This window comes from Candoia aspera, chromosome 1 (assembly GCF_035149785.1).
Source record: "Candoia aspera isolate rCanAsp1 chromosome 1, rCanAsp1.hap2, whole genome shotgun sequence".
NCBI lineage: Eukaryota > Metazoa > Chordata > Lepidosauria > Squamata > Boidae > Candoia > Candoia aspera.
In genome coordinates this window covers 169288132-169305147 of record NC_086153.1, presented here as the reverse complement: position 1 = coordinate 169305147, position 17016 = coordinate 169288132, and the positions used below count along the sequence as shown (strand labels likewise).

The following is a 17016-nucleotide window of genomic DNA, read 5'->3' as shown; positions in this document are numbered from 1 at the left end:
ACAATGAAGAAATGTATTTGTATTTGCAGAAACTGGTAAGACAGTCTCCTGATTCATTTCTTTTTCCTAGGCCATATAGCCCAATACATTTTCCTCCTTAGTATTTCCAGCTTTGGCATTTCAGTCTCCAAACACAAGCATATTCTGTCAATTTCAAATTGAATTTGATCGTAAAACTCATCAACCTCCTCCTGTTCTGTATCAGAGGTTGGAGCATACACTTGGAAAATCATCATACTAAAGATGTATGATGATGTATGAATCATCATACAACTAAGATGGCGGCCGTGAGTGAACACCGTGAGTAAACGCTCTTCAGTGCGGGTTCCAATTTTCAGATTTTTTGCCCCAGCCTGCCTGCCGAGACTGGGGGGCTTCCAATCCCCTTACCTGATGGGCTGGTATAGGACTGGAGGGACCCCCTGGAAGGAGCAACGGCGGAGGTCAGTAGGTCCTGGTGGGGCGCAGTGCCGGACTGACCCAGGACGGGCTGCAGCTGGAGCTAGAGGCTTTTGGAGCTGTGGCGGTTGGACCCGCTGAGACTGGTTTTGTTTCCCCCTGAGGGAATTGGGGAGACCGCACTGAGCCTCAATGGTGCCGGGACGCGGACACCGGCAACGGGATGGCAGCAAGGGAGATTCAGCGGCGACAGGACCCAGGGGATATCGGCGGCGGGGCAGGACATGGACGCCGGCAGCACAAACGCAGAGGCCGGTGGCACGGGAGATTCATCAGTGATGGGGCCCGGTGGCGATGGGGCCTGGGGAATGTCAGTGGCGTGGTGGGCCCCTAGCGGCTGCTAGAGCTGCAGCCGGAGCTGTGGTCGGAGTGGCCCAGTGCAGCGGACCTCAAGTGGCCAGGGTCATGGCCAGAGTTGCAGCTGGGAGGCGCACTGGAGCCCCCCGACGAGCTGGGGGGTGGCAGCCCACCCTGGTGATTGTGGGGAGCAGCGGAGGCTGGTGAATGCCAGCAGCACTGTGGACCCAGATGACAGGTTGTCTCCTGCTGGGGAAAGTCGGGGGAGTCGACGGGAGCCACGCGGCTGCAGACTGGCCTTGAGGATACATCGGGCGCGGGTGACAGATTGGGTGCAACTACACTGACAGCACAGGAGGTCTAAGGTCCAGCTTGACGAACATGGACACTGACAACGCAGCAGGCCTTGGGAGCTGCGACGTAACTGGTGCAGCCCCCAGATAATTGGACTGAGCGGGTATCCAGTGCTCTGTAGAACAACTGGTCCGTGGGCACAAATTCCAACTTCAAGAACTGAATCCCTGGGTTTTAACTCTGGCCACTACTCCCCAACCTTTTTAGCTATCATCAGTCATCTTTAGCCTTATGAAGATCCCTCCAGGTGTATGGGGTACCCCCTCCAGGCATGAGAGGCGGGAGAGGGAGTACAGGTTATTGGTTGAGAAGGACTATGGACATACTCGCCCCCTGAGTGAGAGGCAGGGGGGCGAGGAGTAGTGGCTGGTGCGCCCCCTCTGGACTAGTGAGAGAAGCCGAGGGGGGGCAGTGAATGAGTGGACAAGCAATGGTGAGACCCTGACAACGCCGAGAGTGGGAGCTGGTGCGTTCAAAGTGCCCACCACTGCATTGTGATTGAGTGAGTGTGAGGGCGGGAGTGAGTGTGTGCTTGGATGGAGAAATCTTTAATTTTAACCAGGGGTCTTCGAAGTCCAGGATTGGGGGCTCATGGACAGCGAGATTCTGGGGACTATAGGGCGGGACAGAGGATTGAGGTGGTGACGGGTCAGGGATGTTATGAAGAGAACCAGAGGGCGGGCCATCTATGGGGAAGATGACCCAGGTGTTTATTACCGGTGGCATGTTCCAGCCCTCCGTGCTTATACCCAGGCCCTGGTCAGCAGACCCATGGAGACCCTGGGCTTCGGCTGCTGCTCTGCAATGCCAGGTCTGTTAACAACAAGGCCCAGCTCATTGGTGACTTGATCACAGAGGAGGGGGCTGACCTGGCGTGCATTACTGAAACCTAGCTGGGCATGGAAGGAGGTGTTCCTCTTTCAGAGATGTGCCCTGCTGGGCTTCAAGTATGGCACTAGCTGAGACTTCAGGGCAGGGGAGGAGGGGTGGCTGTTGTCATCCGGGAATCCCTTGTGGCTTTCAGGGGCCATGCTCCACAAGTGACTGGATGTGAGATCCTGTTTTTCAAGTTGGGTTCCCGGGAACAGTTGGGGGTGTTGCTAATGTACCAGCCTCCACGCTGCATAGCAACCTCCCTGCCTGGGCTGCTGGAGGCCATCTCGGGGTTGGCAGTGGAGTTCCCCAGGCTTATGGTTCTGGGGGACTTCAACCTGCTGTCCCTGGGGCGGGCCTCGGAGTCAGCTTGGGAGTTCATGACCACCATGGCGGCCACGGACCTGACTCAGATTATCGGAGACCCAACTTGGGACAGTGGCTTCACCCCGGACTTAGTTTTCTTGTCGGAGCAACGGCAGTGTGATCTGAGGGGAGAAGTACATCTCTCCCCTTTGTCCTGGTCAGATCACACCCTGGTGAGCCTGAGATTCTCTTATGCCGCTCCCCTTCACAGGGAGGCAGGACCTATTTGATTGGTCTGCCCCCGGTGACTAATGGGCCCAGTGGGGTTTCAGAGGGAGCTGGGGGTTATACCTGAGGATCTGCTGCACGGTCCAGCAGAGGCCGTGGAGGCGCCTGGAATAGGGAAGCAGCTAGGGCCTTGGACAAGATCGCACCTGTGCGGCCTCTCTCATCCCATCGAACTCCCTGTGGTTTATGGAGGAGCTCAGGGTTCTGAAGAGGATTAAGAGACACCTAGAGTGCTGCTGGAGGAAGACAAAGACCGAGCCTGACCGAACACAAGCTAGAGCCGCTTTTAAGGCCTACCTTGTGGCGGTAAGAGCGGCGAAACGTCAGTATTTCTCCTCTCTTATTGCATCCACAGAATGCCCTGTTTAAGATCACCTGTTCCCTTCTGGGGAAAGGGGATCTAGAGATCCATCTACAGGGCCGAGCTGAGGAGTTTTCGGGGCATCTGCAGGATAAAATCACTCAGATTTGTTCCAAGTTGGACTCTGAGCATGAGGCAGTCTGGGGAGATGCCCGGGGGATGTTCTTACTCTGTTATCTGGGAACGGTTTGAGCCTGTTGAGACCGAGGAAGTGGACAGGATCCTCCGGACTGCAAATGTCAACTAGACTTGTCAACTAGACCCATGCCCCTCCTGGCTGGTGAAGGCAGCCCGGGAGGGGACATGTGGTTGGGTCCATGTGATGGTAAATACTTCCTTGAGAGGGGGGTTATTCCCGGCAGCCTTCAAAGAGGCGCTGGTGTGCCCCCTCCTCAAGAAACCATTGCTGGACCCTAGCGTATTGGACAACTTTCACCCAGTCTCCCACCTCTCCTTTTTGGGGAAAGTGGTTGAGAAAGCGGTGGCGCTGCAGCTCCAGAGGATCCTGGATGAAACAGATTATCTAGACCCTTTTCAGTCAGGTTTCAGGCCCAGTTTTGGGACAGAAATGGCATTGGTCGCACTCATGGATGACCTCTGGTGGGAGCGGGATGGAGGGAGTGCATCCATCCTGGCTCTTCTTGACCTCTCAGCGGCTTTCAGTACCATTGACCATGGTATCCTTTTGGGTCGGGTCGGAGTTGGGGGTGGGCGGCGTAGTTCACCTCCTTCCTCCAGGGCTGGCCCCAGTTGGTGGTGATAGGGGAGGAGAGTTCAGCCCCACAGCCCCTTTGTGGGGTGCCACAGGGATCAGTGCTCTCCCCTCTCCTTTTTAACACCTACCTGAAACCGATGAGCGAGATCATGGGACCATGGGATGAGGTATCATCGGTATGCTGCTGATACTCAATTGTATATCTCCATCCCAGGTGAAGTAAGTGATGCTGTGACCACCCTTTCCGAGTGCCTGGGGGCTGTGGGGGCCTGGATGGGGAACAACAGGCTTCGACTGAACCCTAGTAAGATGGAGTGGCTGTGGATTAATGGCACCTCACATGCCAGGAATTTGTCATCTTTAGTGCTGGATGGGGTTGCACTGCCCCAGACAGACCCGGTGCATAACTTGGGGGTCCTCTTGGACTCACGACTCCTGCTCAAAGAGCAGGTGGCAGTCATGGCCAGGAGGGCCTTTGCTCAATTCCGTGTTGTGTGCCAGTTACGCCCTTTCCTGGAGCAAGAGGCCCTTCAAACGGTCACTCATGCCCTGGTCATCTCCCATATAGACTACTGTAATGCGCTCTACATGGGGCTACCTTTGAAGAGTATCCAGAAGCTTCAGTTGGTTCAGAATGCAGCACGCTGACAATCTTGGGCGTTCCAAGATTTGCTCACGTAACACCTTTGTTGCACAAGCTGCACTGGGTGCCAGTTTGCTTCCAGGTCCAATTCAAGGTGTTGGTTATCACCTTTAAAGCCCTACATGGCATGAAATCAGGATACCTGAGTGACTGTCTCATCCCTATTACATGGACCCGCCCCACCCGGTCATGCAGAGAGGGCATGTTACGGACCCCATCTATAAAATAATTTCATCTAGCTGTCATGCACTGCCTACCGCAGAGTAAAACACTGACGCTGATTCATGCGAGAGCAGGTTCAGGTTTATTTCTTACGTAGTAACAGTTGTGAAAAAAAAGCTGAGAGTGAGGAGAGCGCGCCGGTGCGGGGTTTAAATACCCCGCGCCGGTCAGCGCCCCCTCACCCTGGGTTACGTCATCCCCCCTTTGTCCTGCATGCTGTCTTGCCGGTAGGTGAAGGGTTGCGAGGCCCCAGCGGGTGCCCCGGGATCGCCCATCATCGGTTTCCTCATTCAGCCGGTGATTGCTGTCAGCTGGGTGATCTCCGTTGCGCTTGTGCTAACAGCTTGGGTGTGCCTCGCGATCCGCCTATCCTTTGTCCTTTCTTCTCTCTCTTTTGTGTTTTGATGGCTGCCTGCTCCAGCTAGGGTCTGTGGTTTTTGTTGTGCGTGCTATGCTTATCTTGAGCCCCTTCCTCTGTTTCCTCGTTATTGTCATTTGTGCCGTTGTGCTGATGTCTTCAGCTCAACGGCACTCATGACACTAGCGTGGTCTCGGAAGCTTGCCTTCTCTGCTGTAGCTCCCGCCCTTTGGAACATCCTCCCCCCAGAGGTCAGACAGGCCCCTTTGCTCTTGGACTTCTGAAAACGACTAAAGACCTGGTTTTGTCAGCAGGCTTGGAATGGGAGGGGGAATAGTCATACCTGGGGCTGGCTAGTGCCCTAAGTGATTTTGAGGGGTGTCCTACACTCATGGGCTGATTAAAATCTCTTGCCACTTAGATTTTACTATATTCTTATTTTACTGTTTTGTTATACTGAAATGGTTTTAAGTCTTAACTGCATTTTATTTTAAACCGCCCAGAGTCCCCCATGAGATGGAGATGGGTGGTGAATAAGTTTATAAATAAAATTATATATATATATATATATATATATATATATATATATATATATATATATATGGTTATTGCCATTTGAAGAGAGAAATTGGGTCCTTAAGCATTGCAAAATTGTATCCCTTAGATTTCCCCAAAGTCCCCCAAAATACAAAAAGAGACCTCTTTGGCCCTACCTAATTTGGTGACTTAATGTTTCAGTTGCTCTTCAATTTATTTTTTTAAAGGTAACGATGTTCTACTTTTATCAACAGAGGGAGCTAGAATACTGGGAAAAAAAGAGTCTTAATGTCTACTGATAGAAAAAAGCTGCAGCTTATGATGGAGGTGTTTTTGCCCTCCCCCTGAAAAAAAAGTACTATAGAATGTTAAAATAGTAAAACAAGGTAAAATAAAAACTGGTCCTACACAGTTCAGGGATGTAGCCCTTGAATCAGTAAGAGCTGTCAGGGGAAAAAATCCACAAGGATTTGTTTTTCTGAATACTTTTCCCTGCATTGATACATTCTTTATCTATGTGACATTTCTTTTCATTTAAGAGGAAATAAATACCCGAATTGTATGCTTTGTGTATTTTAGAAACACAGGCAATAGAAGAAGAAAAAAAAGGATTGAAAAACAATTATTGTGTCCATGTTGGTGGTCTGAGTCCTTCAATATCAGAAGTAAGTTGAGATTAGAATGTTTGTTTCACTTGATGCTACTCTGTAAGTACATTGATCTTCTTACTTATTTCAGGTTGACCTTTGGCTTCATTTCCAGAAGTATAACATTTCTGAGGTTTCTGTTTGTGAGTATTCTGAAAATTACAGGTACGTGTGCTGTCACTTTTGTGGCTGCTACTGTTGGGATGTCTGATTTCATAATCAAACGTTTAGGAAAATAAATTACGTATTCACAGCTTTTCGAAATGAGGCATAACTTACTGAAATAAGCTTCTGTCACAGTCCTTTCTGCTAAATGAACATAGATTGTCTGCCATGATACTAAATAATACAACAGCTTTAATAATCTTAATCTTAATAAACCCAAAAAAGAAAAGCAATTCAAAACGACCTTAAATCAAATTCTTAAAACCATCCAAGTAAACATTTTTATACCCTAATAATCTTAATCCATATCCTTAAAAACAAATAACATCAGTCAAACCATAGAAGCGATCCAGATAAACATTCTTTAACCCTTTTCCCACTTTAAAATAAACTGGCACATTTACATATCCTCACAATGTGCACAGAGCTTTTCTCTTGAAAAAATCAAACAGCCCAACTGCCGCCCTCAAAAATGCTAACTTCTCTTCAGAAAACCTCCCATACATAATAACCGCTTCTTTTTCATGGCATTTCACCAAAAAGTCAGTTTTACTTACTGCTTGCAGATCCCCCTCTCCGTTGAATTTCTCCAACTCCGCTACCCAATCTACATCCAGCATCTAAACAGAAATCCCAATCTCATTCTTAGAAGAAACATTTCTATCACTGTTGACTTCCTCAATTTCATCCACTATATCCCCAACCAGAAGACACATTTTAGAACACATATTTTCCACAATGTCCTGAATGTCTTGTATAAAAACTTGATAGGAGTCAGAAAAGATCTGTTTAAAATCCTCCATGTCTCACACAGTAGATTATGGTGTCCCCTAGGAACTTAACCAGTGAAAATCAAAGATATGAAAAGGTTCCAAAGTATGTTTACACAAAGTGAAAGTATGTTTACACAAAGTTTAAGTGAGATAAAACCACCACCACCACCATCATCATCCCCACGGGGAACATGACACCTTGATTGCACAGCAAATCACCTACAGGTACCAACTAGTAAGAATCATTGTTCATCCCCTCACAGATACAGCAGCCTTTGCTGCCTTCTAATCAATTATGAGTATATACAATCAGCTTGGTTATCTGTTCATACATTCACTGACATTATAAAATTGGTTTTGCATCATCAGCTGATGCAGGTCTGGTAGGAAGTTTCTGCAGATGACTCTGCGCACATTGTTCCTAAAGCTAAAGCTCATTCTAAAATTATTATTCTGTTATGTCCCAACTTTAATCTCTATTTGTTGCTAGAGACCTAAAATTTAAGTAAGAAAAATTCTTTATTCTCAGAGCCTCATGGAGGGCATTCCCTCATCCTAGTGCTTGGGACCAGGGTTTCTGCCAGTACTACACATCTGGGGATGAAATTTCTATTCTTCTTGTTCATACCCACCTTGATACATTGTTACTCTATTTCCTGTGCTCCATGGCCAAAACTGTACTGTTTGGTGGTGGCGGTGGTGGTTTTGCTGATTTTATCCCACCTTTTATATATATTTTGGCTGTACTCAGGTTTTTTTTTTCATAAAGTAGTAAAATGAAAATAATAAAATGAATACAGATTTAATCTTTCTAAATTCATCCATTCTGCCTAAATAGAAAAACAAATGCCAGGAGAGAAATGTCAACATTTTTCCTCAGAATGAACTGGGTTAGGGCAGAAGATAGAAAGGTATATCCAATTCAGTGGAAAAGCTGGGGGAAGAAAGCAATACCATCCTATCGTAATAAAAAAGCACAATTGGAAATCTGCTGACCATCCAGTTTGAAAAATATAGTAACTGTTGTCAGTAAACAGTATGAAGTGCTTCAAGGGGCAGGTAGCTAAAAGCTCAACATGTTTGGCTCCAGGTTTGTCTTTGGCCAGCTTGGACTACACTTCCAAGAACTTTTTTAATGTAAGAATGAAAAGAGATTGTATTCTTTTCTGTGCAAAGCCCTAATGAGAGCAGTCTCTTGACTATGCCGTAGATGGGGCTTTGTTCATGCCTGAAGGTATTCTAAAAATTGGCAGTTATTTGAATAATTCAAGTAGGTTGTACAGGTAGTGGAATATTCCATTTGTGCATATATATTATTGAGGTTATCCTCAAAGGAAGTAAAAAACCTCCTTTAGATACTCAGTTTTTGAGAACCATTGTTTCCGAGCCCCAAAAAACTACCTTGGAATCTTCAAGGGATTTTGAAATAATCAGTTGACTAAGCTAAAGACTATAAATGTCATGGCCCATGGGAACAATGAGGTTTAAGTCTGTTGATGTCATCTTGACCTACCAATGATCTTTGGGAAAAACTGTTATTGGGAATGCATGCAAGAGCTCTTTTGACCAATCTGTAGTCTGAAGTGTCTGTGTGCCCGGTGCTACAGAGCAAGGAATTACATGGCAAATTTGTCTAGATTCACCAGTTTGGCAAATGAGTTCAGGTAAGAAACTTCAGACTCCTGTATTACCATTTTAAATTGAGCAGTCTGACTCCTTTAGGATTGAGTAACAGAGGTGATCTGTGTGGAAGTTACTTCAGCCTGCTTGAGTTGAGTCTCTCCCTGGTCAGCTCTCTTGACTACTTACTAGGGGGGAAAAGTTACTTATCTCTCTGCTTGTTCATGTGAGTTATAGCCATGAATGTGAACCACTCCCAATCATTATAGAAGAAAATAGGTTTTTGTTCAAGCCAGTAATTTGGCTTCTTAGCCAAAAAGACTGGCACCTGTGATTATGATAGTCTGTAGGGGATTTCAAAAGAACACTGAGAATTCATAGTAAGGATATTCACATTTGTTCAGATGTTCATTGTTTTAAGTTAAAAGACTTTATTTTTAAAGTTTTTGTTCCATCTTCCAAGGAAAAGGGAATTAATCTTCTCCTGCCAGCATCCATCCTCACTGACCAAAAGAAAACTTTATAAAAGTCCAAATGAATCAAACTGGATATATTATGCATCTCTTATATTTAATTAATGAAATGTGTTGTACATAAAGTATTATTTTTAAATTCTGCACATATTTTACATTTCAGATATGCATTTCTTAGTTTTAAAACATCCTGTGATGCAAAGTTGGCTGTGAAAGAAATGAATGAGAGAGAAATAAAAGGAAAAGCAATGAAAGTTCGACTTGTAAGGACAGTTAGGGAAAATGGAATCCAAGATTATCAGAACTGTTTGAAACAAAAGTATGAAAATCAAAGGCCGCTTTCTAAAAGGAGACACAAATATTGGAAAAACTCTGATCCAATTTTGGAAGTTCCTGCTAGAACGTCGGCTACATTCATACTGCCTCCAGATGAACCCTTCTCTTTAAAAAATTCTGATGTCTCCAAAGATGAGTTGAAGTCACCGTTCCCTGTTTTGCCATTGGCAAATGTTCCCAGACTTGCCTCAGGCTCTTCAGAAGTGCCCAGTTCTGACATCGTATCTTCTAAATCTTCATCAAGGAAAGCACCCTTTGAAGTAGATCAAGAGGTAATTTTATTGCATGTCAGAACATACTTTAAAGATACATCTGTCCATCTGTTGCAAGGTTTAATAAAGATAAGCTTGCTTAACTGGTAAGTGCAGTTCCTCTTGGGTCACCATTTCTCTCAATGCATTAAGCAATGATTAAGTGGCTTCGACACCAACTTTTATTAATAAGGATAATCAACATTTCTATTAAAGTTGGTATCAGAGATCCAGTGTTGAAACAATCTTGTTAATCTTAACTGCATGTAATACTATTATAACAACTGCCATGGTTATATCTATTGAAGAAATTTCTAGATTGAATGGAATTGGAAAGGGAACATTTTGAACCTACACCGTCCTTCAGATAATCCAACTATACTTAAGCTATTAAGACTCACATCTGCAGAGCACTTGCATATGAAAAACCGCTTTCAGCAATTCTGTTGTATTGAATACATAATAGAAGTTCTTATTTAGGAAATGTCCAATTATGTTCTTTCTAATGTTACAACATTTGTTTTAATGCTAACTTCCATAAAGAGCATTAATACTGTAATATTTAGTGCAATTACAGATTTTGTTTACTTTATATTTATATAGGATATTGCAGAGGGCCTCTTGCCTTTTGGCTCAGTACAGTTTACTCCAAATCCATCATCTACTTTTATACCTCCAAATACATTAAACTTAAGGAGTTTCCGCAAAGTAGTAAAGAAACTGGAAGAGTTACATCCAGAGATTAGTAGGTAAGCGTAATATTCAGAGGTGATATTCATAGGAATATGTTTATCAAACTGGTCTTGGAAGTTCTCATTTATTTTGTTTTAGAGACAACATTTTGGATGCTTTGGTAGAGATAAAAGAAAACAAGGGTCAGCTTAGTGGTTTACCCCTAAGCACAATTGTTCAGATGACATCATCTCTCCTGAATAAGAAATTTGCATCCCAATCTGAAAAAAAGGAATCTGAGAAATAAACAAGTGAGTAACTTGAAAATGCATTGAAAATATGTTTAATCTGACAAATATATTTTCTCTGAATTGTAATGAATTTCTACCCTTGCTGCATTTTACATTTGTATCTTAATACTAAACATTCTTGGAGGTAAATGCCCAATTAATTCAAGTATTTATACTACTGTGATAATTGGCTTAGCATCAGGGCATAAAACTGTAATCTTTCTGTGTGCTGCTATTTTTATGGAACTTTTAATCAAAAGCCAAAGGTCTTGAAATTCAAAGGTATGAAATTAATACTAAATAGCCATCATGGTATAGGAAAACGGGAAGAAAAGTAAAGTTCTACCTTTGGATAGGAAAAATCAAGGGAGGGAACTATATGGGACAACAGTACATGTGAAAAGATTTGGGTGTCTTTGTGGATCACAAGCTGAATATGAATCAACTGGGTGGTGCAGTTGTGAAAAAAACAAATTCAATCCTAGGCTGCACCAGGATCAAGAGATGTCAACAGGATGATTGTATCTAGTTCTGGAATGTGTGTGTATCAGGGAGCAGAAGGGTGAGCTGCTTGGATAGGCCAAGCTTGAATCGAAAGGTGTTGGTGACTAAGGGGAGGTAGGGGAATGAAGGCATTGGGAAGATGTTCTAGTGCACAAACTATGTGGAGGAGGAAGGGAAAGGAGTCAAGGCACACCAGCACAAAATACTCTAGAATTTCACCTGAAACTCAGAACACCCAAAAACACATCTCTGGTTAAATAAATGGAGAAGACTAATACAAAATATTGTTATTAGTGTCTGCTAGGGGTAATGGAGAACTTTAATTAACCACAACCTGTGAGAGGCACTCTACCAAGCATGGTCTTCCTAGGAGATGTTTCATTTGTGATGCTGATACCTTCCTCCACCATTTGAGGAGAAAGTTATCAACAAACTTTATTTGGTATTACTGGAAGGGAGGACTTAGTCACTTAAATTAAAAGCTTTAAGGAACTGGGCAGCTTATAAACTTTCTAAATACAGTGGGGTAAGAGGAATATGGGGAAAAGTGACTATGTAATGTTGGAGTGCTTAATCAAAGAAACTAAAGTTGTACAAAAAGTTCAGAAAAAATCTGACTACAATAAAGGGACATAATATAAGAGGTGAGAACACAGATAGTTCACAAGGAAGAATACAGACTGGTAGTCCAGAACCACAGAGGTGTTGTCAGAAAGGCTAAAGCTGGGGTGGCAAAGGATGCTGAGGACAAAAAGTGTGGGGGGAGGGCTTCTTTCAATAGATACGCTCAAAATGAAAGAAAAAGAAACAGTATATCAACTTCTTGATGTAAATGGCATCATGGTAATTAGCAACAAAGGAAAAGGTAAGCTACTCAGCTAGTTTGGCTTAGACTCCTCTGAGAGGAAGGATATGTGTATCCATGGGCAGTTGTGAAGAACATTTTGAAATTCATAGAATTGGATGCAATTTTAAAGGTCATCTAGTCCAACCTTTACTCACTGCACATTTCACTATAGCATCTCTGACAGATAGCCACATAGCCTTTGGGAACCTAGTAAGAACTCACCACTTCATGTGGCAGCCTGTTCTGCTAACTAGAAACTTATATAATTGGGAAGTTCCTCCTGATGCCTAGCCTGAGCCTGTCTAGTTTTAACCCATTAGTTCTGGTCCAGCCCTTTGGGACAATAGAGAAAAAGTCCTCTCCCTCTTATGTGTGATAACTTCAGATATTTGCAGATTGCTTTAATGTATCCCCTCAATCATTTCAGAAAACTGCACATATCCGAATGTATGAATTGTTTAAGAAACTATTAAGAAAAATTTAAATTAAAATTTAAGAAACCCCCCTCATAGGGTTTGGTTTCTAGATCCCTTACCATTTTCACAGCTCTCCTCTGAACTCACCTATTGAGCTGCATCGTGTTGAACTGGACACTATTCCAAGTGGAGTCATCAAGGCAGAGTAGAGTGGAACACTTGTTTCCTGTAATCTAAATTCTGTGCACCCCAAAATGATGATGTTGGCAATGATGATAAGAATGCACCTCAAGAAAGCATTTTTAGTAGCTGTATGATATTGCTAGGGATGCGGTGGCGCTGTGGGTTAAACCACTGAGCTGCTGAGCTTGCCAATCGGAAGGTCGGCGGTTTGAATCTGCATGATGGGGTGAGCTCCCATTGCTAGTCCCAGCTCCTGCCAACCTAGCAGTTCGAAAACATGCAAATGTAAGTAGATTAATAGGTACCACTTCGGCGGGCAGGTAACGGCGTTCCGTGTAGTCATGCCGGCCACATGACCACGGAAGTGTCTACGGACAAGCGCTGGCTCTTCGGCTTTGAAACGGAGAGGAGCACCGCCCCCTAGAGTCGGACACGACTGGACTTAATGTCAAGGGAAACCTTTACCCTTACTATGATATTGCTGGCTTGTTGATTGTGGTTTGTGGTGGACCATGACACCCAGATCCTTTCTAGATGTAGTACTCCCAAGCTAGGTCTCCCCCATCCTTTTTGTAACTTTCACTTTTCCTAATCTGATGCAGAACTTTACATTCCTCCCTTTTAAATTCCATTTACTACTATTGCCCTGATCTACTAAGCTAGTAACTTCGTTGAAAGATACACAATTTGTGATAAACCCAAGCTTTAACATCAAAGATGGGGGTCTGCAACTGAACATTGTCCTATGCAAATGATTTCTCCCCCCCCCATGCTTCTGCTCCAACCACTATCTTCCACCCCAACATAATACAGATAAATTATTTCCATTCAACTGAACAGTCAAAGAAGCCTGTCTCTTGTGTAATGTGCTTTTTGAAGAAAAGACAAGCAGGCAACTGCAATGCTAGGCATTGGTCCTCAGAGTAGCAGCGAAAATGCTCTTGCATGCCAGACCCCAGCATGCATTTAATTAATGGTCTCTGTTGACAATAAATAGGAAAGCTTAGTAGGCATTTTGTTTTTAGCCAGTTTCGTGTAGTGGTTAAGGCATCAGACTAGAAACCGAGAGACCATGAATTCTGGTCCTGCCTTAGGCGCAAAGCCTGCTGGAGGCCCTTGGGCCAGTGGCTCTCTCTCAGCCCTAGGAAGCAGGCAATGGCAAGCCACTTCTGAAAAACCTTGCCAAGAAAACTGCAGGGACTTGTCCAGGCAGTCTCCGAGAATCGGACATGATTGAACCGATTTAAAAAAAAAAGGCATTTTACCTGGTTTAAAGAGACACCTAATGTGTTCTTACAAAATCTGTCATGGATATGGAATTCTTTCCCTTTAGTGCTATTACTACTGTATCCCTTTTTTCTTTTCTTTGTTATATTCCAGTTTAAAAGATCAATTTCTGACATACATAGCAAAGTTTGAGAATCATAACAAAAATTAAAACTGATGCTCAAGGTGCATTCATAATCATAGTGGTAAAATGGATTTTTTATAATCCATTGTGGGTATAATTTGGATTTTTTTTCCTGATCACAAAGATCCCTTGGCAGAAACAGTATTCCCTAGCATGGATCAGTATGAAAAACAGTGTTGGCAAGCATAGACTTTTATTTTTTCTGAGTTACAGGATGCATGTAGTGAGAAGGCAAGATTTTAAAACTTTCAGACTCAGCACAGATGTTATTACTGTCTTAAAGGCAGGGTGAATGAAATAAGGAAATATAATGCAAAATTTCAAAATTTCAAAAATAGAGAAAACTTACATTTAAAATACAGGAGCTGTTGCAGAGCTTTGTTCAAAGTTATTTCAAGACATGATTCCCGCTTTAGGCATGAAAGCCAGCTGGGTGACCCGGACCAGTCACTCTCTCTTAGCCCAGCTTACCTCACAGGGTTATTGTTGTGGGGAAAATAGGAGGAGGAAGGAGTATTTCGTATGTTCGCCACCTTGAGTTACTTATAAAAATAATAAAGTCAGGATAGAAAATGAATGAATGAATTATTCTTCTGTTTCTCCTTCAAATTAAGCTTATGTATAATTCTGATTTCTAATGGGAGGGAGACCAATTGAGGCTATCTTCTTTCTGTGTTAAATTATATTAATTACAATTATATATTGGCATGAAACTTCATACAGATAAGCCAACACCATCAGAATCAGCTCTAGCTAACTAGGTTCTATTGGAGTAGAATTAACCCAGAGGGATAATCACTTCCCTCTGGTGTAGTAATAGCAGCAATTACATCAGAAAAATCACCTTAGAACTAGTTGAATTGGTTGTCAAATGTCCATGGGTTGGCACACCTTTTCTGTTCAACTGGATTCTAGATTGCAGCTGTCTCCATACTCCCTCTGTAAATCAGTGTTAGTCTTGACACTTGGCTGAGTTCCCAGGAAGCAGAGAATTCTCTGGCATTGTAAACATGGAACAAGATTGTGCCTACTGGTCTGTTTTTTTACTAACATCCAGATGACAGAAGACTGCTTTGCAAGCTCAGTGACCAGCTAGGCTTTAGGCTAACTCCTACTTCGTTCTGAGCAGGTGCAATCTTTATTCCTGTATTTGTGGTTATATTCCCACTAAAGAATTAAATAATTATTGCAATTTGAATAAAAACGGATATAAAAATTGTATTAGTCTTTTAAAAGCAAACTAAGATATTTAAAATATTATTTTCCAATAACTGATTGTTCAATTTCCTGCAGACACTTGTGGATTTCCTGACATGTCTTCAGTTTACAGCCATTTTACTTTATCTCTAAAGAAGCCACTTTTGCAGATTTGAAACAATCAGTTGAAGAGTATTGAAAACCATGAACCTTCTACAGCATTTGAATTTAAACAAGAGTAAAACATTAATTTAGGAAAGACGAGTTGCTAGAAAATGCTTCTGTTTTCACTGTTCATGTTGTAATTAGAACTTGGAACTGCAAGGAAATGACCTAATGTTTAATCCTTGCTTCAAACTCGGAGCATTAACTTTAATTCATCATTTTGTTACCCATGTTGTCAACTACTGTAAAACAATATTAAAAATAAGTGAACTTTATATGGTTAAAATATGTAACTGCAATTTAAATAGTTGTTATAGTATGGTTTATTTTATGTTAGTTGAATTAATTCATTTCTTACTGAAGTGATGAGTCCCATTTTTTTTAATGTATTCATATGAAATAAACATGGTCATTGTCAACAAGTATATGATTTTTTTCTAACTCATTGGACAAAACGAGTCAAAATTTAGCATATTTAAACATACAGCATGTTTCATGGAAATATTAAATATATTTCAGATCCTCAATTCACAAGTTTTAAAAAAGGTTCATTTTGACAGGATCATGTTCTGGACTAGTAGGCTGTAGGTTATGTGATTTTATTTTATTTATTTAGCAAATTTATTTGGCCGTCTACCTCACTGGATGTGAATCTGGGCAGCATACAACTAACAACAATTAAAACAGTATCACAACCATTAAAACACTTAAAACAACAAAAAATATAAAAAGCAAGATTGTGGGAGAAAAACAGCCATCTAGGCACAATACAACGATCTTGTAGATCGTGATGCCCCCAGATCCATTATTTGTGTCTCCAGTAGCACCTGCCAATCATACTGTTGGTACTCATGACATCTTCAAGGCAAAATGTCATGCACCTATTTTGCTTTTAACTTCTACAACTCTCCTACAAAACAAAGTAGAGGAAGTCTAGCACATGGCTCTTGGAATTCTTTCCAACCCCTTTACCAGCACATTTTTTTCCTGTGTAAGGTAGAAATCCAACCCTTCTGTAGTTATGCAAATTAGTATATACATGCAATTGTATTGGTTAGAACAATGCATGTTGAAAAAAGGAAGATGAGGTGATGGTGGTACCACAAAGATGGGTATCCCTTGAGTTAGATGTAGGCTGTTTTATTTGAATAAAGTTGCTGTTCGAAGTGTTTCTTTCCCTCTGCGTTACCTGTCAGAGACCTTGTTTCCCAGTGCTGTTGTCTCTCAGTACTTAATATTGTCTTAAACGTTTCTTGGTTGAGCTGATATTATATTCTCTGGGAAAGGGAAACGGAATGGGGTATTTTTATTTGCCTCAACTAGGGACATCTTTCTGCTTCATGTGTGCATGTTTGTGCAGCAGGAAACATGGGGTAGGCAGCTTACATGCCATTCTAGGTTATGTGCCTGGGAGAAAATGGGGGCTTGGAATAGAGCAGTCCTCAACATTCAGTCATTGCCCAGATGCTTTGGCTAAATACTGGGGGGATTTTTTTCCACAGCTGTTTTCCCTGGATGCCCTCAAGAGAGAGCTCTTGGATGAAGCAAAAACACTATCAATTAGTGATTCCCAAGAAAGAGGAGATGAAAGCCAATGTAATCAGCACAAGCTTTATTAAAGATAAATACTTATAGGCATAAATAAGCAGTGCT

At 42.6% G+C, this 17016-nt stretch overlaps 1 protein-coding gene across 1 annotated transcript in view; it reads left to right on the top strand.

The window, feature by feature from the left end:
* Positions 1-15708, top strand: part of RBM44 (RNA binding motif protein 44) — a 30859-nt gene extending 15151 nt beyond the window's left edge. The window contains exons 9-14 of the mRNA XM_063302858.1: positions 5993-6078; positions 6152-6225; positions 9255-9699; positions 10282-10427; positions 10510-10661; positions 15295-15708. Of these exons, the coding sequence (XP_063158928.1) occupies positions 5993-6078; positions 6152-6225; positions 9255-9699; positions 10282-10427; positions 10510-10657 (899 nt within the window). The 3' untranslated portion in view covers positions 10658-10661; positions 15295-15708. The remainder of the gene's footprint in view (positions 1-5992; positions 6079-6151; positions 6226-9254; positions 9700-10281; positions 10428-10509; positions 10662-15294) is intronic.
* The last annotated feature ends 1308 nt before the right edge of the window (positions 15709-17016 follow it).